Here is a 25,452-nt window from a genome sequence, read left to right as displayed (position 1 = left end):
CCATGGGAAATTGTCTTGAGGGGCTTAGGATCTAGTCAGGGTCCTGAATTCAGTTACTTGTGGTAGAAATAGATCCGTGATTGTTAATAAATCCCAGAAATGACAAAGAAAGGAAAATAGGTATACATAGAAAGCAGCGATCAATCAGAGACACTTTTTCTGAATAACATTTTGAGCTGGAGCTTAAAGGAAGAGAATTTTGGACTACTGACAGGAGAGGAAAGGGAAATGCACATAAGCAAATTGGTCAGCATGAAGACACAGAGACTGGAATGAACTCAAAGAGAGTATGAAGTTGGAATATCCACAATATATTGGGTTAAGAAAACACACATACACCCATGCATACTCCTTGTGGCACCATTGGGTCACCACCTTGAACTGCATATGCCCGATGTCCCAGTTTGATCACCAAGAGAATGCATTAATGGTCAGCATCCTGGTCGTCTCTTCTCCCCTCAGGCTCTGCTCCCCTACATTTACCCTAGGGACTATGTAACAGGGTCAGGAAGGTGGTATCTCTTTTCCCTCATGTTTTAATGTTTACACCTCAGCCAGAGAAAGAATGTGATTCTTACTGGTTGAAATCTCCACTGCAGGTTTTATAAATGCAGACAATAAAAACCAAGGACATCAAATCAAAATATCTGGAGAACAAAGTTTAGAAAAAAAATTCCATCTATCATTCTTTTCCACTTGTTCAGATGAAACATTCATTAAAAGTTTTGAGGTAACACTAGACTAGTTTGTTAAAAGTAAACAATGGCTTGCACATATTCCCTTACTTCAGACTATTAATAGATTTTATAAAGTTCAGTGAAGTAACACATTTCATATCAGAGGCACTGCTTTTAATACACTACCATTAATGAAAGATTTGCTTGAAGGTGAAGGATCTGGTCAAATATTTGTTATTAAAATATTAATGTGCAGGTAAGGGCTTGGTTTGTTGTCTCTGCTGAGTCTCAGAAATTTCTGCATGATTTGTGGAAGTACAAATTTGTACTATCTACTTCAATAGCATAGCTGGTTCCTTATATATCATGATTCCGTGAAACAAAGTCCATTATACAAGAAAAGAAGGCTCAAATAGGTTAAATCTCGAGGTCACACAGATGGTATAATGATACCACTGGGATTATAATCTTCTTATGTCTATTTTCAGAGTTTGTACTCTTTGCACTAAATATTTCTGACTTGAGATCAGAGAGAATGCCCATCAAATGGGGATTAACTTGGAGGTATAACATCATAGGGTGCTTTAAAAGATCTTGAAATTTAAAGTAGCTTGATTGACCATTTGGAACTTGCTTCTGACAGATTGTGAGAGACTTAAACCTCACATATAGTGATAAAGGCAGCATGCTTTTTGAATCAACCATTTGGAGACTGAAATGTGATGTTGTTTTAGCTGAGGTAAATAAAAATCCTACATTTCTCCAGTCATAATGGATGTCAGAAAGAAAGCATGATTTTATGTATGGTAGACTATTTGCTTTACATTCAACTTATTATGAATGCACTTAATCTATAAGCCCTGTGTGGCTGGTTTCCTCCTGCAATCACTTATACATTTCTTTGTTGTGCAATGCATTTTTAGTTCACCAGTCCCCATTACTAGGATAATAATGCACTGCCTGGGCTCAGATGGCATTCCATAAATATCCAATGACTGTTTCCCTGGTTCATGTTTCTCTATTTCCCATGTCCTTTCATGCTGCCACTAGAAAGTCTCATCAACAATATGGTAATCAGAATCATCTTGACCTCCATATGCATTTGTCTGAGATTGTAAAAGCCTCCAAGGCAGAGGTTTCCCTTCTTTCTTCCCTTCCTCCTTCCTTTCCTCGCTCCCTCACTTCTTTCCTTTCCTTTTCCTTCCTTCCTTCCTTCCTTCCTTCCTTCCTTCCTTATTTCCTTCCTTCCTTCCTTCCTTATTTCCTTCCTGCCTCCCTCCCTCCCTCTCTCCCTCCCTCCTTTTTTCCATTTTTTCTGGCTGAATAATATTCCATTGTATGTTTGTACCAAAGTTTGTTTCACCACTCATCCATTGAAAGACATTTAGGTTGTTTCCAGGTTTTCATTATTATGAATAAAACTACTATAAGCAATCATATACAGGTCTTTTCTCTGAATATAAGTTTCCTTTTTTTTTTAAAGAAAAATTACCAAGAATGCAATTGCTTGGTTGCGTGGTAAGTGTATGTTTAACATGATAAGAAACTTCCCATCTGTTTTCTAGAGTGGCTGTACCATTTTGCATTCCCAAGAGCAATGTATAAGAATTTTGGTTGCTCCATATCATCACCAGAACTTGTATTCCAGGATTTTTAAAGACATTCTGATAGGTGTGTAGTGTTATTTTATCTTGGTTTTAATTTGCATTGGACTAATGGGCTAATGATGTTAAATATATTTCTTATACTTATTTGCCATCTGCGTGTTCTCTTCAGTGAAATGTCTGCTCATGCTTTTTCCCTATTTTCTAATTAGGTTGTTTCTTATCAAGTTTTGAGAATTATTTCTATATCCTGGGTACAAGTCCTTTGTTGCATACGTGACGTGCAAATATTTTCTCCCATTTTCAGTTTGTCTTTTCATCTTCATAACAGGGTCTTTGACAGAGAAAATGTTCTTAATTTTAATAAGAACTTATTCATCTATTTTTTTCTTTTTGTACATCATGCTTTTGGTTTCCCTTCTAAGAACTATTTGCCTAAACTCAGATTATATAGGTTTTCTCCTATGTTTTCTGAAAGTTTTATGTTTTATATTTACATCTTACACTATTTTGATTTAACCTTTGCATATGTTGTGAGGTTGAGGTCAGGATTCATTTCTATTTTTCATTTTCTTTTCACATGGATGACCACTTGTTCCATTTGTTGAAAAGACTACCATTTATTTCTCCAAGGAACTGCTTTTACATCTTTGTTAAAGATCAAATGGTCACATTTGTGTGAGTCTATTTCTGAACTCTATTCTTATCCATTCATCCAAGTGTTCATTTCTTTGCCAATGTACACCATATTCACTATTGTAGCTTTATAGTAAGTCTTAAAACTTAGTAGTGTGAATCCTCTAACTTTGTTTTATGCCCTCAAACTTGTTTTAGCTCTTTTTTTTTGGCCTTTCATATAAATTTTAGCATGTAGAGTTTTAGAAATTCCTGTTGTCTATACTGATGATAACCACAGGAAACATTCTGGGATTTTCATTGCTATTGCACTTTGGGAAGATTTGGTCTCTTTACTACACTGAATCCTCCAATCCATGCTTGTGGTATGTCTCACAATTTATTTCTCTCTTCTTTGATATCTTTCCTTAGCATTTTGTAGTTTTTAGCATACAAATCTTGTGCAAGTTTTTTAATGTTAATACTTAACTATTTCATTTTTGGAGGTATTTTAATTGACATATGTATATATTTTTTATTTAAATTGAATTTAATTAACATATAGTGTATTATTAGTTTCAGTGATTCATAAGCTGCATATAACACCCAGTGCTCATCGCATTATGTACCCTCCTTAATGCCCATCACCCAGGTACCCCCTCCCCCCCATCTACCTCCCCTCCAACAACCTTCAGTTTGTTTCTTAGAGTTAAGAGTCTCTTATGGTGTGTCTCCCTCTCTATTTTAATCTTATTATACATATATATATATATATATATTTGTAATTTTGACTTCCATTGTTCATTGCTTGAATTTACTTTTTTAAAAACTTTTTTTATTTTAATAAACATATAATGTATTTTTATCCCCAGGGGTACAGGTCTGTGAATCGCCAGGTTTCCACATTTCACAGCACTCATCATAGCACATACCCTCCCCAATGTCCATTTCCCCACCACTCTCTCCCGTCCCCCCTCCCCCCAGCAACCCTCAGACTGTTTTTTGAGATTGAGTCTTTTATGGTTTGTCTCCCTCCCAATCCCATCTTTTCATTTTTTCTTTTCCTACCTCCCCCCAACCCCCCCCGCCTTGCATCTCCACTTCCTCATATAAAAGAGATCAGATGATAGTTGTCTTTCTCCGATTGACTTATTTCGCTAAGCATGATACCCTCTAGTTCCATCCACGTCGTCACAAATGGCAAGATTTCATGTCTTTTGATGGCTGCATAGTATTCCATTCTGTATATATACCACATCTTCTTTATCCATTCATCTGTTGATGGACATCTAGGCTCTTTCCACAGTTTGGCTATTGTGGACATTGCTGCTATAAACATTCGGGTGCACATGTCCCTTCGGAGCACCACGTTTGTATCTTTAGGATATATACCCAGTAGTGCAATTGCTGGGTCATAGGGTAGCTCTATTTTCAGTTTTTTGAGGAACCTCCACACTGTTTTCCAGAGTGGTTGCACCAGCTTGCATTCCCACCAGCAGTGTAGGAGGGTTCCCCTCTCTCCGCATCCTCGCCAGCATCTGTCATTTCCTGACTTGTTAATTTTAGCCATTCTGACTGGTGTGAGGTGGTATCTCATTGTGGTTTTGATTTGTATTTCCCTGATGCTGAGTGATGTGGAGCATTTTTTCATGTGTCTGTGGGCCATCTGGATGTCTTCTTTGCAGAAATGTCTGTTCATGTCCTCTGCCCATTTCTTGACTGGTTTATTTGTTCTTTGGGTATTGAGTTTGACAAGCTCTTTATAGATTTTGGATACTAGCCCTTTATCTGATATGTCGTTTGCAAATATCTTCTCCCATTCTGTCAGTTGTCTTTTGGTTTTGTTAACTGTTTCCTTTGCTGTGCAAAAGCTTTTGATCTTGATGAAATCCCAATAGTTCATTTTTGCCCTTGCTTCTGTTGCCTTTGGCGATGTTCCTAGAAAGAAGTTGCTACGGTTGAGGTCAAAGAGGTTGCTGCCTGCATTCTCCTCAAGGATTTTGATAGATTCCTTTCTCACATTGAGGTCCTTCATCCATTTTGAGTCTATTTTCGTGTGTGGTGTAAGGAAATAGTCCAATTTCATTTTTCTGCATGTGGCTGTCCAATTTTCCCAGCACCATTTGTTGAAGAGGCTGTCTTTTTTCTATTGGATATTCTTTCCTGCTTTGTCGAAGATTAGTTGACCATAGAGTTGAGGGTCTATTTCTGGGCTCTCTATTCTGTTCCATTGGTCTATATGTCTGTTTTTGTGCCAGTACCATACTGTCTTGATGATGACAGCTTTGTAATAGAGCTTGAAGTCCAGAATTGTGATGCCACCGACTTTGGCTTTCTTTTTCAATATTTCTTTGGCTATTCGAGGTCTTATCTGGTTCCATATAAATTTTAGGATTATTTGTTCTATTTCTTTAAAAAAAATGGATGGGATTTTGATAGGGATTGCATTAAATGTGTAGATTGCTTTAGGTAGAATGGACATTTTCACAATATTTGTTCTTCTAATCCATGAGCATGGAATATTTTTCCATTTCTTTGTGTCTTCCTCAATTTCTTTCATGAGTACTTTATAGTTTTCTGAGTATAGATTCTTTGCCTCTTTGGTTAGATTTATTCCTAGGTATCTTATGGTTTTGGGTGCGATTGTAAATGGGACTGACTCCTCAATTTCTCTTTCTTCTGTCTTGTTGTTAGTGTAAAGAAATGCGACTGATTTCTGTGCATTGACTTTATATCCTGACACTTTACTGAATTCCTGTATAAGTTCTAGCAGTTTTGGAGTGGAGCCTTTTGGGTTTTCCACATATAGTATCATATCATCTGCAAAGAGTGATAGTTTGACTTCTTCTTTGCCGATTTGGATGCCTTTAATTTCTTTTTGTTGTCTGATTGCTGAAGCTAGGACTTCTAGTACTATGTTGAACAGCAGTGGTGATAACGGACATCCCTGCCGTGTTCCTGACCTTAGTGGAAAAGATTTCAGTTTTTCTCCTTTGAGAATGATATTTGCGGTCGGTTTTTCATAGATGGCTTTGATAATATTGAGGTATGTGCCTTCTGTCCCTACACTTTGAAGAGTTTTAATCAGGAAGGGATGCTGCACTTTGTCAAATGCTTTTTCAGCATCTATTGAGAGTATCATATGGTTCTTACTCTTTCTTTTATTAATGTATTGTATCACATTGATGGATTTGCGGATGTTGAACCAACCTTGCAGCCCTGGAATATCCCACTTGGTCTTGGTGAATAATCCTTTTAATGTACTGTTGGATCCTATTGGCCAGTATTTTGGTGAGAATTTTCGCATCTGTGTTCATCAAGGATATTGGTCTGTAATTCTCTTTTTTGATGGGATCCTTGTCTGGTTTTGGGATCAAGGTGATGCTGGCCTCATAGAATGAGTTTGGAAGTTTTCCTTCCATTTCTATTTTTTGGAACAGTTTCAGGAGAATAGGAACTAATTCTTCTTTAAGTGTTTGGTAGAATTCCCCTGGGAAGCCATCTGGTCCTGGGCTTTTGTTTGTTTGGAGATTTTTGATGACTGTTTCAATCTCCTTACTGGTTATGGGTCTGTTCAGGTTATCTATTTCTTCCTGGTTCAGTTGTGGTAGTTTATATGTCTCTAGAAATGTATCCATTTCTTCCAGATTGTCAAATTTGTTGGCGTAGAGTTGCTCATAGTATGTTCTTATAATTGTTTGTATTTCTTTGGTGTTGGTTGTGATCTCTCCTCTTTCATTCATGATTTTATTTTTTTGGGTCCTTTCTCTTTTCTTTTTGATAAGTCTGGCCAGGGGTTTGTCAATCTTGTTAATTCTTTCAAAGAACCAGATCCTAGTTTTGTTGATTTGTTCTATTGTTTTTTTAGTTTCTTTTTTTTTGTTTGTTTGTTTTTTTTGTTTTTTTTTTTGAATTTTCTTTTTTTCTTTTTTTTTTTAATTTTTTATTTATTTTCAGCGTAACAGTATTCATTGTTTTTTCACCACACCCAGTGCTCCATGCAATCTGTGCCCTCCCTAATACCCACCACCTGGTTCCCCCACCCTCCCACCCTGCCCCTTCAAAACCCTCAGGTTGTTTTTCAGAGACCATAGTCTCTCATGGTTCACCTCCCCTTCCAATTTCCCTCAATTCCCTTCTCCTCTCCATCTACCCTTGTCCTCTATATTATTTGTTATGCTCCACCAATAAGTGAAACCATATGATACTTGACTTTCTCTGTTTGACTTATTTCACTCAGCATAATCTCTTCCAGTCCTGTCCATGTTGCTACAAAAGTTGGGTATTCGTCCTTTCTGATGGAGGCATAATACTCCATAGTGTATATGGACCACATCTTCCTTATCCATTCATCCGTTGAAGGGCATCTTGGTTCTTTCCACAGTTTGGCGACCGTGGCCATTGCTGCTATAAACATTGGGGTACAGATGGCCCTTCTTTTCACTACATCTGTATCTTTGGGGTAAATACCCAGCAGTGCAATTGCAGGGTCATTTCATTGATTTCTGCTCTGATCTTTCTGATTTCTCTTCTCCTCCTGGGTTTAGGCTTTCTTTGTTGTTCTCTCTCCAGCTCCTTCAGGTGTAGGGTTAGGTTGTGTATTTGAGACCTTTCTTGTTTCTTGAGAAAGGCTTGCACCGCTATATATTTTCCTCTCAGGACTGCCTTTGTTGTGTCCCACAGATTTTGAAACGTTGTGTTTTCATTATCATTTGTTTCCATGAATTTTTTCAATTCTTCTTTAATTTCCTGGTTGACCCATTCATTTTTTAGAAGGATGCTGTTTAGTCTCCATGTATTTGCGTTCTTTCCAAATTTCCTCCTGTGATTGAGTTCTAGCTTCAGAGCATTGTGGTCTGAAAATATGCAGGGAATGATCTCAATCTTTTGGTACCGATTGAGACCTGATTTATGACCCAGGATGTGGTCTATTCTGGAGAATGTTCCATGTGCACTAGAGAGGAATGTATATTCTGTTGCTTTGGGATGGAATGTTCTGAAGATATCTGTGATGTCCATCTGGTCCAGTGTGTCATTTAAGGCCTTTATTTCTTTGTTGATCTTTTGCTTAGATGATCTGTCCATTTCAGTGAGAGGAGTATTAAAGTCCCCTGCTATTATTGTATTACTGTCGATGTATTTCTTTGATTTTGTTATTAATTGGTTTATATATTTGGCTGCTCCCATGTTAGGGGCATAGATATTTAAGATTGTTAGGTCTTCTTGTTGGACAGACCCTTTGAGTATGATATAGTGTCCTTCCTCATCTCTTATTATAGTCTTTGGCTTAAAATCTAATTGATCTGATATAAGGATTGCCACCCCAGCTTCCTTCTGATGTCCATTAGCATGGTACATTGTTTTCCAGCGCCTCACTTTAAATCTGGAGGTGTCTTCGGGTCTAAAATGAATTTCTTATAGGCAGCATATTGATGGGTTTTGTTTTTTTATCCATTCTGATACCCTGTGTCTTTTGATTGGGGCACTTAGCCCATTAACCTTCAGGGTAACTATTGAGAGATATGAATTTATTGCCATTTTATTGCCTGTAAGGTGACTGTTACTGTATATTGTCTCTGTTTTTTTCTGATCTACTACTTTTAGGGTCTCTCTTTGCTTAGAGGACCCCTTTCAATATTTCCTGTAGAGCTGGTTTGGTGTTTGCAAATTCTTTCAGCTTTTGTTTGTCTTGGAAGCTCTTTATCTCTCCTTCTATTTTCAGTGATAGCCTAGCCGGATATAGTATTCTTGGCTGCATGTTTTTCGCGTTTAGTGCTCTGAATATATCATGCCAGTTCTTTCTGGCCTGCCAGGTCTCTGTGGATAGGTCCACTGCCAATCTAATGTTTTTACCCTTGTATGTTACAGACTTCTTTTCCCGGGCTGCTTTCAGGATTTTCTCTTTGTCACTAAGACTTGTAAATTTTACTATCAGGTGACGAGGTGTGGACCTATTTTTATTGATTTTGAGGGGCGTTCTTAGCATCTCCTGGATTTTGATGTTTGTTTACTTTGCCATATTAGGGAAATTCTCTCCAATAATTGTCTCCAATATACCTTCTGCTCCCCTCTCTTTTTCTTCTTCTTCTGGAATCCCAATTATTCTAATGTTGTGTCATCTTATGGTGTCGCTTATCTCTCAAATTCTCTCCTCGTGGTCCAGTATTTGTTTGTCTCTCTTTTGCTTAGCTTCTTTATTCTCTGTCATTTGGTCTTCTATGTCACTAATTCTTTCTTCTGCCTCATTTATCCTAGCGGTGAGAGTTTCCATTTTTGATTGCACCTCATTAATAGCTTTTTTTAATTTCAACTTGGTTAGATTTTAGTTCTTTTATTTCTCCAGAAAGGGCTTTTATCTCTCCGGAGAGGGTTTCTCTAATATCTTCTATGCCTTTTTTGAGCCTGGCTAGAACCTTGAGAATTGTCATTCTGAACTCTAGATCTGTCATGTTACCAATGTCCGTATTGATTAGGTCTCCAGCCTTCGGTACGGCCTCTTGTTCTTTTTTTTGAGGTGAGTTTTTCCGCCTTGTCATTTTGTCCAGATAAGATTTGCTTTCTCCTGCTGTGGAATTCCGCTGTTCTTGGTGACTGAAGTTGGTTTTGGATGGGTTTCTTGTTGATCTTCTGGGGAGGGGCCTGTTGTAGTGATTCTCAAGTGTCTTTGCCGCAGGCGGAATTGCACCGCCCTTGCCAGGGGCCGGGCTAAGTAATCCGCTCGGGTTTGCTTTCGGGAGCTTTTGTTCCCTGAGCGCTTTCCGTAGAGTTCCGGAGGACGGGAATGAAGATGGCGGCCTCCCAATCTCTTGGCCCGGAGGAGCCGAGAGCTTGGGGTTCCGCTCCTCAGTGCGCCCCCAGAGAAAAGCGCCCAACCGCCCCACCTCCCTGGCCTGCGGTCGCGCCTTGAGGAAAGCAGTCAATTGCTGGAACCTGGAGAAAAGCGCCCGGTCGCTTTCTTCTCCGTGGCCTCCGGCCGCACTCCGAGCCCACCCAGCCTGCAACCGGCACAAGGTAACACTGGGATGAGAGCTCAGTCCTCGGCTCTGTCGCTGTAGCCGGCTTCCCCGCTCCAATACCTGCGAGCTCCATGGCCCTCAGACACCCCCGGTCCTTCTGTGACCCGCAGGGCCTGGGGTTATGCTGACCCCGCCTGGGTTTCCCCCCGGTTTAGCCCCTGGATCGATGTCTCCCAGTGGAGCAGACTTTTTAAAAGTCCCGATTTTGTGCTCCGTTGCTCCTACACTTCTTGAATTTACTTTTTAAAGATTTATTATTTATTTATTTAATGTATTATCTCCCATGTGCATGAGAGAGAGAACATGAGATGGAGGGGAAGAGAGAGAGGGAAAGAGAATCTCCAGCAGATTCCATGTTGTGCATGGAATCCTACACAGGGCTCAATCTTAGGACACTGAGATCATGACCTGAGTCAAAATCAAGACTCAGTCACTCAGCCAAATGCGCCACCCAGGTGCCCTTCATTGCTCGAATTTAAAAATACAATTACGTCTTGGGTACCGACCCAAATCCAGTGACCTTGCTAAACTCATTTATTAGTTCTAAGAAGTCTTCATTGTACATTCCTGAGATTTTATAAGTAGATAATCATACTGTCTATAAGTGGGGACTATTTCTCCCTTTCCAATATGAGTTCCTTATATTTCTTATCTTACTCTGTCAACTAGAACTTTTAATACGATGTTGAATAGGAGTTGTGAAAGTAGATATCCTTGCCTTGTTCCTGATTTTAGAGGGAAAGCATTCAATTCTTCACCATAATGATATTAGCCATAGATTTTTTCATAGATGCTTCTTATCAGGTTAAGAAATTTCCTTTTATTTATTTATTTGCCAGAGAGAGAGAGGGAGAGAGAGAGAGAGCACAAGCAGAGGGAGCAGTAGGCAGAGGGAGAAGGAGGCTCCCTGCTGAGCAAGGAACCCAATCAGGGACTAGATCCCAGGACCCTGGGATCATGACCTGATGTGAAGGCAGACACTTAACCAACCAAGCCACCCAGGTGTCCCTAGAGTATTTTTTTTTTTTTTACACCATGAATGGAAATAGCCAGAGGAATGTTGGAGAAGAAAGCCAAAGTTGGCAGAATCACAATTCCAGACTTTGAGCTCTATTACAAAGCTATAATCATCAAGACAGTATGGTACTGGCACAAAAACAGACACATAGATCAATGGAACAGAATAGAGAGCCCAGAAATGGATCCTCAACTCTATGGTCAACTAATTTTTGACAAAGCAGGAAAGAATGTCCAATAAAAAAAAGACAGTCTCTTCAACAAATGGTGTTGGGAAAATTGGACAGCCACATGCAGAAGAATGAAACTGGACCATTTCCTTACACCATACACAAAAATAGACTCAAAATGGATGAAAGACCTCAATGTGAGAAAGGAATCCATCAAAATCCTTGAGGAGAACACAGGCAGCAGCCTCTTGGACCTCAGCCACAGCAACTTCTTCCTAGAAACATCGCCAAAGGCAAGGGAAGCAAGGGCAAAAAATGAATTATTGGGACTTCATCAAGATCAAAAGCTTTTGCACAGCAAAGACAATAATCAATAAAACCAAAAGCAACTGAAAGAATGGGAGAAGATATTTGCAAATGACATATCAGATAAAGGGCTAGTATCCAAAATCTATAAAGAACTTATCAAACTCAACACCCAAAGAACAAATAATCCAATCAAGAAATGGGCAGAGGACATGAACAGACATTTCTGCAAAGAAGACATCCAGATGCCCAACAGACACATGAAAAAGTGCTCAACATCACTTGGCATCAGGGAAATACAAATCAAAAGCACAGTGAGATACCACCTGACACAAGTCAGAATGTCTAAAATTAATCAGTCAGGAAAAGACAGGTGTTGGCGAGGATGTGGAGAAAGGGGAACCATCTTACATTGTTGGTGGGAATGCAAGCTGGTGCAGTCACCCTGGAAAACAGTATGGAGGTTCCTCAAAAAGTTGAAAATAGAGCTACTCTACAACCCAGCAATCACACTACTGGGTATTTACCCTAAAGATACAAATGTAGTGATCTGAAGGGACATGTGCACCCAAATGTTTATAGCAGCAATGTCCACAATAGCCAAACTATGGAAAGAGCCTAGATGTCCATCAACAGATGAATAGTTAAAGAAGATGTGGTATATATATACAATGGAATACTATGCAGCCATCAAAAAATGCAATATTGCCATTAGCAACGATGTGGATGGGACTAGAGGGTATTATGCTAAGTGAAGTAAGTCAATCCGAGAAAGGCAATTATCATATAATCTCACTGGTACAAAGAATTTGAGAAACAAGACATCATAGGGGAAGGGAGGGGAAAATGAAAAAAAAGGTGAAACCAGAGAGAGAGAGACAAACCATAAGAGACTCTTAATCTCAGGAAACAAACAGAAGGTTGCTGGAGGGGAGGGTGGTGGGAGGAATGGGGTGGCTGGGTGATGGACATTGGGGAGGGTATGTGCTATGGGGAGAAAAAAAATTAAAAAATCATGAATGGATGTTTTATTTTTTCAAGTAATTTCTGTATCTATTGATATCATCATGTAGGTTTTTTTCTTCTTTAGACAGTTAAAATGGATTATATTGATCAATTTGGTTGATTTTTGAATATTGAACCGGTTTAGCATTCCTGGATTAATCCCTATTGGTTGTGTTGCTTTATTTACATTGCTGGTTTCAATTTTTAAATATTATGCTAGGGTTTTTTGCCTCTATGTTCGTGAGAGATATTGGTTTGGAGTTATCTTCTATTTTCCTTTTTTATTTTTCTTTCTTTATTTATTTTTTGCACTATCTTTGGTTTTGGTATTCGGGTAATGTTGGTATCATAAAGTAAGTCAGAAAGACTTTACTGCTATAATCTGGAATAGATTGGTATTGTAACTTCTTTAATTATTTGGTAAAATTGATCTGGGCCTCAAGGTGTATTTTTCAGATTTTTAACTACAAAATCAAATTCTGTAGAACTATTCAGGTCATCTAATCTTCAGTGAGTTCTGTTAATTTGGATTTTGAGGTGTTGCTGACTTCATCTAAGTTGTCGAATTTCTATGTGTAGAATTGCCTAATGTATTTCCTTATTTTCTTTTTAATATCTGCAGGGTTTATAGTAACATCCTCTCATTACTGATATTGGCAATTTGTATTTTCTCTTCTTTTTCCTTTCAATATTGCTAGGCAATTATCAATTTTATTACTTATTTTCAAAGAACAAGCTTTGGTTTCATTTATTTTCTTCCTCTCTTTAAAAAAATCATTGATTTATGCTTTTTATTATTTCCTTCCCTTTACTTGCTTTTGGCCTAATTTGTTATTCTTTTAGTAATTTCCTAAGTCAAATACTTACATAATTGATTTGAGACCTTTCTTATTTTCTTATACGTGCTTTTAATGCTATAACTTTTCTTTCTAAAACTACTTTAACTGAAATCCACAAATTTTATGTTGCATTTTCATTTTCATTCCATTTCAAATAATTTCTCATTTTCTTTGAGATTTTTTCCATGATCCATGAATTATTTAGGTGGTTCAATTTCCAAGTGATTGGATTTTTTTTGGTTATTTTTTTGTTATTCCCTTCTAGTTTAAATCAGTTATGGTCAGAGACCATACTTTATATGACTTCAATTATTTTCAAATGTGTTATGGTTTGCTGGATGACCCAAGGTGTGGTCTGTCTTGCTAAATGTATTCTGCTATTGTTGAGGGGAGTGTTCTATTAATACAGTTAGTTCCAGTTGGCTGATAATATTGTTCAAATACTTTTCATTATATAATGTTCTTGATGATAGAGAATGCTGTTTACTGAGCACTTTCTATGTTACAAGTGCTGTATAGACAATTATTTATAATACTGATTTAAACACTGCAAGGTAAAAAAGCCCAGTTTAAGGGTTAGAAAACTGATACTCAGAGATGTTGAGTACCATGCCCAATATCATACAAAAATAAAACTTTGAGGGGCGCCTGGGTGGCTCAGTGGGTTAAAGCCTCTGCCTTCAGCTCAGGTCATGATCCCAGCATCCTGGGATGGAGCCCTGCATCAGGCTCTCTGCTCAGCAGGGAGCCTGCTTCCTCCTCTCTCTCTGCCTGCCTCTCTGCCTACTTGTGATCTCTGTCTGTCAAATAAATAAATAAATAAATAATAAAAAATAAAACTTTGAGAATAGAATTTGAAACAAATTCTGTGTGACTCTGAAGATCATATCCTTTTCATTGCGCCATCCTACTTTTGGCTTGATATATTTACTGATTAGCATGTTGTTTGGAAGAATGTCTGTAAATCTTATTCAAAAATATATATTTTGTCTCTCTAACAAGATTATGAGTTTTCTGTTGTTGAAGATTGTCTTCTTTTCTTTTTACATAGTGCCTGTTGAAGCTTCAGTGTACCTTAAGGGCTTGATTGTTGCTGACAGACAAATTGACTGTAAGTCCTTTAAAAAGTCTCAGTAGGAACAGGATGATGGTGATCATAGCCACTGACATCAAAAGGGCAAGAAGTTGGATCTCAGACCTGGATTATATGTTATTTCTCAACAAAGGTGTATTTGGAGTTTGAAGATTCTTGTTATGAGAATCACACAAGACTCTTTTAATTATAATAGAACATTTAGCATCCCTCGCTACCTATGACTTAATATCTATTTCTTAATTATTTTCACAATCAAAAAATCTTCCACATAGGGTGCCTGGGTGGCTCATTCAGTTGGGCAGCTGTCTTCGGCTTGGGTCATGTGGGATTGAGCCCCACATCAGGATCCCTGATTGGCAAAGAGTCTGCTTCTCCCTCTCACTCTCCCTCTGTGTGCTCTCAGTCTCTGTCGAATAAATGAATAAAATCTTTAAAAATTTTTTCCACATAATTCCAAGTGCTCTTTAAAAGGGAAGTATCACTCTAATTGAGAGCCACTAACAGTTCTTGCAACATACAGGTGTTCAGTGAAAGTTTGTTGTATAAAAGAGAAAGAGCACCCCTCAGTAAAAGTACTCCATAGCTTTGAGAATTATGATCAAGGATGTGTCTGTCTAGATCTCCTGGTGGGGAAGGGATGCAAATGGTGTCTGCAGTTGCTCCTGAAATGCCTTCATAAGATTCCTTGGGTTTATCCAAGATCGCAGCTCACTGTTTCAGTGGCAGTCAAGATTCTATAGATAAGGAAAAAATTATGAAGATCTGAAGGCAGTGGTCTCTGACCACTGTGTAAAGAGCTTTCCCTAATTTTTGTATTGAGTGAAATCTCTGAAGTCTTTCTCAGACCCTGTGAAGAATCAACTAGGGTTGAGTATGCTCTTTATAATCAGGAAACAGGAGAAGGAACACAGCACAAAGTTCTAAATTTGTAGTTTTCAACGCTAGTAATAAATTGCAGTCACTTGGGAAGTTTTTTAAAAATACGATTACACATGCCCCACCTCAGACCAGTTAAATCAGAATCTGAGAATGACATCTGGGTATGATACATTTTAAGCTCCCAGGTGATTTTAATGTGCAACTAATATTGAAAAACATTAGATTTTAAGTAAAGGGATGAGCAGATTATCAAATAAGGATTTTAAAAGATGATTTCAAGGTGCTATGGCAGAAATTGATTTCTAGACTGTAGAGTCAGAAGGACCTGGGTAATATTAGTACATATCATCTATGTGATTCTGAGAAGAGCATTTCCTTTCTCTGAGCTTCACTTTCTCCATCTGTAAAATAGAAATAAATATAGTAGCTACCCTATAGACTTGTAATAACATGAAATTTTGTGATTGAATTTAGCACATTTCCTTATACTAACTGACTCAATTACTCCTTTAAAAATATGTAGCATGGTAGTGGTACAAAAACAGACACATAGACCAGTGGAACAGAGTAGAGAGCCCAGATATGGGCCCTCAATTTTATGGTCAAATAATCTTTGACAAAGCAGGAAAAAATATACAGTGGAAAAAAGACAGTCTCTTCAATAAATGGTGCTGGGAAAATTGGACAGCTATGTATAGAAGAATGAAACTCGACCATTCTCTTACACCATACATAAAGATAAACTCAAAATGCATAAAAGACCTCCACATGAGGCAGAAATCTATCAAAATCCTAGAGGAGAACATAGTAACCTCTTCGACATCAGCCACAGCAACTTCTTTCAAGACATGTCTCCAAAGGCAAAGGAAACAAAAGCAAAAATGAACTTTTGGGACCTCATCAAGATCAAAATCTTCTGCATAGCAAAGGAAACAGTCAACAAAACAAAGAGGCAACCCACGGAATGGGAGAAGATATTTGCAAATGACACCACAGACAAAGGGCTGATATCCAAGATCTATAAAGAAATCCTCAAACTCAACACTCAAAAAACGGATAATCATATCAAAAAATGGGCAAAAGACATGAGCAGACACTTCTCCAATGAAGACATACAAATGGCTAACAGACACATGAAAATGTTCATCATCACTAGTCATCAGGGAAATTCAAATCAAAACCATATTGAGATACCACCTTACACCAGTCAGAATGGCCAAAATCTACAGGACAGAAAACAAGTGTTGGAGAGGATGTGGAGAAAGGGGAACCCTCTTACACTGTTGGTGGAAATGCAAGTTGGTGCAGCCACCTCGGAAAACAGTGTGGAGATTCCTTAAGAAATTAAAAATAGAGCTTCCCTATGACCCTGCAATTTCACTATTTGGGTATTTACCCCAAAGATACAGATATAGTGAAAAGAAGGGCCATTTGTACCCCAAAGTTCGTAGTAGCAATGGCCACAGTCACCAAACTGTGGAAAGAGCCAAGTTGCCCTTCAACAGACGAATGGATAAAGAAGTTATGGCCCATATATACAACAGAACATTATGCCCCCATCAGAAAGGATGAATACCCAACTTTTGTATCAACATGGACAGGACTGGAAGAACTTATGCTACGTGAAATAAGTCAAGCTGAGAGAGTCAATTATCATATGGTTTTGCTTATTTGTGGAACATAAGGAGTAACATGGAGGACATTGGGAGATCGAGAGAAGTGAGTTGGGGGAAATTGGAGGGGGAGATGAACCATCAGAGACTGTGGACTCTGAGAAACAAACTGAGGGTTTTGGAGGGGAGGGGCGGTTGGGTAAGCCTGGTGGTGGGTATTATGGAGGGCACTATTGCATGGAGCACTGGGTATGGTGCATAAACAATGAATTCTGGAACACTGAAAAGAAATTTTAAAAATATGTAGCATGAAACTAACTTTTGAGCTACACAGTACACATTCAGAAACCAGGGAGAAGTTAGAGAAATTTTCATTTGGGACAACAAATGGCCAGGATGACATCATAACTAAGGTGGGGTCGGGGGACACTCATTTTAAGGAGAATAGTGAAACTCACCATATTCCAGGCTCCATGAAGATGGATCTTCTGCCTTCATTCACTGTAGACCAGTGAAAGAACATCCCCCAGGATCTGTCACCAGGATAGATGACTCCTCCATCAAGCCATAAATACCATAATACAAAAGGGGGAAACACATTTGGGTATCATCAAGCCTGTTCCTCACGTCCTTTCAAAATGCATAGCACAGATGGATAAACAAATTACCGTCAGAAAGGTCACCTGCTTTGATATTATGAAGATGGGAATCCTTTCAGCTAGGCATAAATCCACAACCCTCACAATTTGGAGGACTATTTTACTTCATTGCCCCATCAAATAGTTTGGGATGACATATTACTCACTAGTAAATACCTATGAGAATAAAAGCAGGGACTGCACTGATTACATCATTTGAATCCTTATGAAGTAGACACTTTATGGCACCATCAGAATTTTGCTCCAAACCTCTGATTGCTCCTCAGAGCTTGAGGAATCAGTAGTGGATGAGACAGGCATTGCATCTGGGTTATTCAAATGTCTACAGGCAGTGACAATGGATAAAGACATCCCCATTAATATATCACAACATGGGAAAGAGATACAGGTTTCTAGATGAAAACATTTGGGCACCACTTTGGTCTGCTGGCACAATACCTTATCCATCCCTGAGCATTAATGAGTAGTAAGTTGATATCCTATAACCTACATTTCCGCAAAGGCTGCAGTTGTGATGAACAAAATGACTCATTTTATCCTATGCAGTGATGGTGCCCCGGGATAATTAAATTTGGGGATGGTGTTCTTCAATACGTAGAGTCAGCCCATCATACCATAGCAGAAGCTCATAAACTGGTTCCAATATCACCTAATGTACTACAACCTAACTTGAAAAAAAGGAATAATTTCTCTATTTAAAGTCATTACAAAATTCTGTATAGCCAAGCAACAGAATTAAATGAATCTGCCCATGAAAGACTTTATAAAGTCTACTTTTTAAACAATTTCCTTGCTTTAAAATCAATAGCTTTATGCCTTAAAATGCATAATAACTTGTATTTTCTATAAAAGCTGCTAATGACCCAGCACCAAAGGAGATTGAGGCTGTTTTTGCTTTCCAAATGAGAGACTATATTTGTGTGTGTGTGAACACACTCACAGGTGTGATGTACTGGGGAGTGAGGAGGAAGTGTATCTAGGGATATTATTAATTTGCAATTGATTTTGTATTTCTAATTCCTAACACAATGACAGGACATGATAGATGTTTGATAAACATTTATTGAATGGAAAAAATAAGACAAATGCATAGAAACCAGTCTTTCACAACTCAAGCATGGTTTAATAAAAAGTGAAAAAGTATGGTACAAGGCAGCTGACCACCACATACATCTTAAGTACAAGAGTATTTTATTAGAACACTGAATGGCAATCAGAGGCTTTATTGACCGTGTAAAAACTAATTAAGTAATTTGTTGATGTTTAAAAGTGATTTATAGTTTATAATCAGGATAAAGATTGATTAAACAAGATGATATGACAGATCATAAAATAAGAAATACATTCTTACTAACATCTTCTGTATTGGTCATTTATCCATAGTTCCTAGAATCCCTATGTTTGGGGAAAAAACTGGTATTTTAATTGTGGCCAAGACTTTTTAATATGACTAAGCATATATTTTACATTAAAAAGTTTGTAACACAATGTATCTCATCGTCAATTTAACTCTTCCAATTGTTCCCAAAGCTTCTCAGTGGTGACTAAAGGTCCCCAAACTCTCAGTGTGAGTCAGTGAAAATAACCCATTGGGAATGGCCATTTTGGACGTCACAGCTTCTCAGCCCCTTGGCTTACTTTTCTCAGCATCTCAGGAGAACAGTCAAGAAGGCTGAAACTTTGCTATATTAATGATTCTGCCAATTACACAGAAATGGCCAAGCTTGAAAAGGGAGTTGGGAAAGGGAGTATAACTTGAAGCTTAGTTCCAGAGGCTTTACTGTTGTGGGCACATGAGTTTTTCTGTGCCTGTTCAGGGAACATCTGGAAAGAGCCCAACAACTGATGCTGGCCTGAAGCACTTTGGATGAGTACGGAAACAGAAAAGTGGTGAAAACGTGTGACTTCTAGAGGCATACAAAGAAAAAGGTGGGTGGTAAAGGACAGGGATGCTTGTAGATAAAAGTTTGATAAAAGTTTACTCGTCATTCCTAATCAGCTTCTACTTGGTTCTTACTTCGAACTGGGGAGAGTAGCCCTGGGTAGAATTTCGGGGAAATTGGCTCTGTTCCTGACGATATCACTAACTGTCTGTGTGTGTACTCTGGATCTTTGTACGGCTAGCTCCACTTCACTCAGATTCCAGGATTTAAAGTCAGCTCCTTAGAGAAGCTTTCCCTTCCACTCTACCTAATGTTGCCCCTCCAAACCCTGAGCTCTTTCTTTCTTTTTTTTTTTTTTAAGATTTTATTTATTTATTTGACAGATCACAAGTAGGCAGAGAGGCAGGCAGAGAGCGAGGAGAAAGCAGGCTCTCCACGGAGCGGAGAGCCCGATGCGGAGCTCGATCCCAGGACCCTGGGATCATGACCCGAGCCGAAGGCAGAGGCTTTAACCCACTGAGCCACCCAGGCGCCCCACCCGAGCTCTTTCTATTTCATTAGCTTGTAGTAGTTTCTTCATAATTTTATTAATATTTTTAATTAGTTTGTTTACTGCTCACATCTTCCTTTAGGTTGTAAAGTCCATGAGATTACCCCTAGCGCCTATCACGTTGCCTGGAACACACCAAGCACCCAATGAATATTAGTTGAATAAATAAATGCATGCATGCCCAAGAACAATCTGCCTAACTTCTTTGTAGCTTGGATTCGTCATTTGTAAAATTAAGAGAAATCATTTTCATTATTTCAAAGATTAGCATAATAACAAAGAAAGAATAGGTTTATAAATCCCCTGAAAAAACTTCAATAATATTTAATTGTATGGCTGTACATTTTGAGAAAACAGAATTGATACAACATTAGATATATTGATACAGCATTAGAATATTGTAGACATATATTTAAATATAGATTCTGCCATTTAACCCGATATGAGATCTTGAACAAAGCATTGCAGTGCTCCCAGCCTCTGTTGCCTGGTTTGTAAGATGGGAATGATAATAGTTATTTCCTAGGGTTTTTGAGAAGATTAAGTAAAATAACTCATATTAATCATCCAGTATAATGTGTGACACTTATTAGGTGCTTTATTATTGGTAGCTATTAATATAGTCATTATCATATAAAAATAATAATATAAAATATTACATAAATTTTATTAATATAAAAACTTAACAACCAATACTATATATTGTGGAAACTTCAGTTCCCAAAGATGGCCATAAAGGTGACTCTAGTGGAACACCAGTTATAAGCAGGCAGGCACAGCCTGAGAGTGGCAGAAGGGCATTAGACATTTACTTACAAGTTGCCAGAGGTTAATCTAGTTTTCTCTTTCAGGGTCTGACTTGGAGCTCACAAGAAGATGGAGGTCAGTGTTGTGAAAACCAAGGTGCCAGGGCAAGTTTCAGGGAGGAGCAGGCTCCAGAGGAGCAATTTAATAATTGTCAAACAAGTTTTAAAAACTTGATTTGGTTTTCCCATTGCATGCTTTCTGAGTATTGACCCTGACTATATTCACACTTTACAAGTATTTTCCTACATACTCTCATTGGATCTTTGCAGCAATCCTGTGAGAATCATTAAAACAAGTGCCATTGTTCCCATTTTATAGATAAAATTCTTGTGATTCAGAAAGGACTTGCTTAAGCCTGTAGAGCTAAAATAATACCAAGTCAGAATTCAAACCCATGAGTTCTGACTCTAAATCCAATCATGTAAATCCTCTGTGCAGTGCTAAATATGGTCCTTCACTATCCCAGCTCTTAAGAAAAACAGTATTAAAATACAGTTAGGCAAACTGAGGTTTACAGAAGGGAAGGAGGTGGGGAGATGGAATAACTGGGTGATGGGGATTAAGGAGGATGTGTTGTGATCAACACTGGGTGTTATATGCAGCTAATGAATTGTTGAACACTACATCAAAAACTTATGATCTGCTATATGCTGGCAAACTGAACATAATCAATCAATTAAATGAAAAAAAAAAATACACCTAGACATTGGCAATCTCCCTGATTAAGAGAAAAGATAGAAATGGCCCTAAAAAGAATTCAACATTCTGATTTCTCAAAGAGCTATGGTCGAAACAGCCCTCTATGTTCTGATAAGGACATGGATGCCATATTTCTGAAAAAGGAGGGGTCAGAGGCTGTTATCTCTCCCAAGTGGGAGGAATAATGTAAACAGTTCACCTGGGTCCCAGTTCTAGCATTTATACCAAATCTCTGGGAAACTATTGGCAATTTGCTTTCCCTTTAGAGACCCTGGTTTCTGGGTTTCTCCATCTTTAAATCATTAGATAAAAGTGGTAGCTCTTACCCTTTTTACTGCTGCAACACACACACTGGAGAATTCAATACAATGATTAGTAATAGGAGCTCAGTTAGGAAGGGATACTTTGGAGGGTGCAAGTGGGACAATCTGAAAGAGGCTTGTGTGTGGTTCGAACAGTCCTACCAGGAGATTCCTCCAATCATAATAATAGCTAATATTTACCATATGCTTATTGTGAGCTAGGTGCTTTACATGAATTATCTTATTTAATCTTCACAGTGAATTAATGAAGTAAGAAGTATTTGGTACTCTCATCTTAAAGATAAGGAAACTGAGTCTCAGATAGGTTAAACCCAAGGTCACACAGCTAGCATGTCATAGAATTGGATTCTAACCAATATAATTGACCCTAGAGCCCTCTTACCTTTATATTACATTGTTTGATATCCCCACTCCAGTCATCCCCTGCTGTTCCTCAAACACACAACTGATAATGAAAAAAATAATAAGTTTTTAGAGTTGTTCCCATGTTTAAGATTTCTGTCCTGGACTTTATGCTCAAGTTAAGCTTTGGCTGAGAACAGGTTCAGTGTTAAAAAGAAGGGTGTAGAAGGAGGAAGGAAATTAGAATTCATTAAGTACTTACTCTTTTCATGCCTTGCTAGACATTGTACATACATCCACCATCACTTTTAGTTTTTACAACCAGTCTTACAAGGTTGATGTTTTATCCCACTTACAGAGAAAACTCCGGTTAAGATACTAGCCCAAGATCACAGAGATGATAGCAGCCAGGTTGAGATTCAGACCCATTTTTCTGGCTCCAGATTCCATCTTCTTGCCTTTAAACCTTATATCCAATAGATTGGAGGATGGCAAGAGATGAGTAAGGCAGAATGAAGCCATAGTCGACACATCCAGCATGTTTATGTCCTAGGTAGCCAGGACCAGACCCCACTGGTCTCTGTTTAAGGACTTGAGCCATACATGTCTCACTATTGTCATGTGCGTTCCCTTTACAGATCTGTAGTGGCCTAACAGGTGCAGGCAATGACAGCAAGTTGAGTGAATTCTTCCTCGTGGGCCTCACTGATGATCCTCAGCTTCAGCCTATATTCTTTGCCCTCTTCTTCCTGATCTATGTAATCACAACTGTGGGAAATCTGGGCCTCCTTGCCCTCATTGTGGTCAGCCTTCGACTCCACACTCCCATGTATTTCTTCCTCAGCAACCTATCTTTTATTGACTTCTGTTATTCTTCAGTCACAGTTCCAAAAATGTTGATGGGGTTTTTCTCTGGTTGCCAGACAATCTCCTTCTCTGGTTGTGCAATACAGACAAGCTGCTTTGTGATCTTTGCTGTCACTGAGTTCTTCCTCTTGGCTTCCATGGCCTATGACCGCTATGTGGCCATCTGCAACCCTCTGCTCTACCATATCATTATGTCCCCAAGGTTCTGTTTGCAGCTAGTGGCTGCCAGCTATGCAGTGGGCCTGATGAACATGGTGCTTCTCACAAGCACAATCTTTTCTCTGACCTTCTGTAAATCCCATGTCATCACTCACTATTTCTGCGATATCCCTCCCCTTTTAAAACTCTCTTGCTCTGACACACGGATCCTCCAACTTCTCCTCTTTGCCTGTGGTTCCTTCAATGTGTCTGTGTCCCTGATAATCATCCTAGTCTCCTATGCATGTGTCTTCTTGGCTATCATCAGAATACCCTCAGCCCAGGGAAAACACAAGACATTCTCTACTTGTGCTTCCCACCTGACCGCTGTCAGCCTGTACTATGGAACCACAGCATTCATTTACTTGCGCCCATCCTCTGAGTACTTACTAGGCAGAGACAGGCTGGTCTCTATATTCTACACAGTGGTCATCCCCATGCTTAACCCCATGATCTACAGTCTGAGGAATAAAGATGTAAAGGAAACATTTGGGGGTGTTCTCAAGAAGGGCTCACAATTCTCCCTCCCCACACTCAGATTTACATGATATCAAATGTGGTAAAGAAAAGGTAATAAAGAGAAGGAGAGGGAGGAGACATCTATTTGGCCACTCATCATATCTCAGGCATTATTCTAGGAATTTTAAATAGATTATGCCTTGAATCCTCTTCATAACTCTGGAAGTCAAGTATTATTATCTTCATCTTATAGATGAGGACTCTGAGACCCTGAGAGCTTTGGTTATTTGCCCAAGGTCACATAGCTTGTATGCAGTGGAACTTGAATTTCAATTCAGCACTGACTCTGAAACTCCCTTTCTATTACATTACACTCTTTCACTTTAAGGCAAGTTGTCCCCCCTTTTAAAGATTTATTTATTTGGGAGAGAGAGAACACATGTGAGTGAGTAGGGGGAAGGGCAGAGGGAGAAAATCTTCAAGCTGACTCCCAGCTGAGCTGGAGCCAGACTTGGGGCTTGCTCTCACAATCCATGAGATCATGACCCTAGCTCTCACAATCTATGAGATCATGACCCTAGCCAAAGCAAAAGTCAGACACTTAGCCTACTGAGCCACCCAGATACCCCAAGATGCCACCCTCTCTCTTTATCCTGAGTCCAGGGCTTCCAATTTTTTTTCCCTTTCTGGCAAATCTGGTCCCTAAAATTTGTAACAGATTCAGTCCCCTAAGACCTACTTCTTTTCCCATAGCCAATTTTCTACTTCTGGCTTTGGATCATGTTTAATCAGGTCACTAAATTAATTGAATGCCTATTGCATACAGAGTCCTATACCAGATGTAGGGTGGAGACAAATCACAAGAAGAAAGCTATGGCTATTTATCTTTTGTCAGCTTCCAACTCACTTAAGGAAGACAGAAGATCCCATTCAAAAAGGAAACAAATTATGACTTTTTACTTAAATTGACATTCATTTTTGTGCCAGTACTATGCTGTCTTGGTGATCACAGCTTTGTAGTAAAGTTTGAAATCAGGCAACGTGATGCTCCCAGCTTTGTTTTTCTTTTTCAGCATTTCCTTAGCAATTCAGGGTCTTTTCTGGTTCCATACAAATTTTAGGATTGTTTGTTCCAGCAATTTGAAAAATGCTGGTGGAATTTTGATCGGGATGGCGTTGAAAGTATAGATTGCTCTAGGCAGTATAGACATTTTAACAATGTTTATTCTTCCCGTCCATGAGCATGGGAAGCTTTTCCATCATTTTCTGTCTTCTTCAATTTCTTTCATGAGTGTTCTATAGTTCCCCAAGTACAGATCATTTACCTCTTTGGTAAGGTTTATTCCAAAGTATCTTATGGTTCTTGGTGCTATAGTAAATGGAATTGATTCTCTAATTTCCCTTTCTGTATTTTCTTTGTTAGTGTATAAGAAAGCAACTGATTTCTGTACATTGATTTTGTATCCTACCATATTACTGAATTGCTGTATGAGTTCTAGTAGTATGGAGGTGGAGTCTTTTGGGTTTTCCATATAAAGTATCATGTCATCTGCAAAGAGAGAGAGTTTGACTTCTTCTTTACCAATTTGAATACTTTTTCTTTCTTTTTGTTTTCTGATTGATGTTGCTAGGACTTCTAATACCATGTTGGACAAGAGTTGTGAGAGTGGGCATCCTTGTCATGTTCCTGATCTCAAAGGGAAGGCTGTCAGCTTTTCCCCATTGAGAATGATATTCACTGTGGGTTTTTCATAGATTTTATGAAGTTGAGGAATGTTCCCTCCATCCCTATACTCTTAAGAGTTTTAATCAGGAACGGATGCTGTAT

General features: G+C 38.6%; 1 protein-coding gene across 1 annotated transcript in view; it reads left to right on the top strand.

Moving 5' to 3' along the window:
* The window catches only part of LOC308337478 (olfactory receptor 5AP2-like), a gene marked incomplete at both ends in the record, with an annotated part of 56,174 nt that extends 32,461 nt beyond the window's left edge, over positions 1–23,713 (top strand). Inside the window, one exon of the mRNA XM_080795574.1 lies at positions 22,739–23,713. Within this exon, the coding sequence (XP_080651700.1) occupies positions 22,739–23,713 (975 nt within the window). The remainder of the gene's footprint in view (positions 1–22,738) is intronic.
* Between the last annotated feature and the right edge of the window lie 1,739 nt (positions 23,714–25,452).

This window comes from Martes martes (genome assembly GCF_963455335.1).
Source record: "Martes martes genome assembly, chromosome: X".
NCBI lineage: Eukaryota > Metazoa > Chordata > Mammalia > Carnivora > Mustelidae > Martes > Martes martes.
This window is presented reverse-complemented; position numbering and strand designations above follow the sequence as displayed.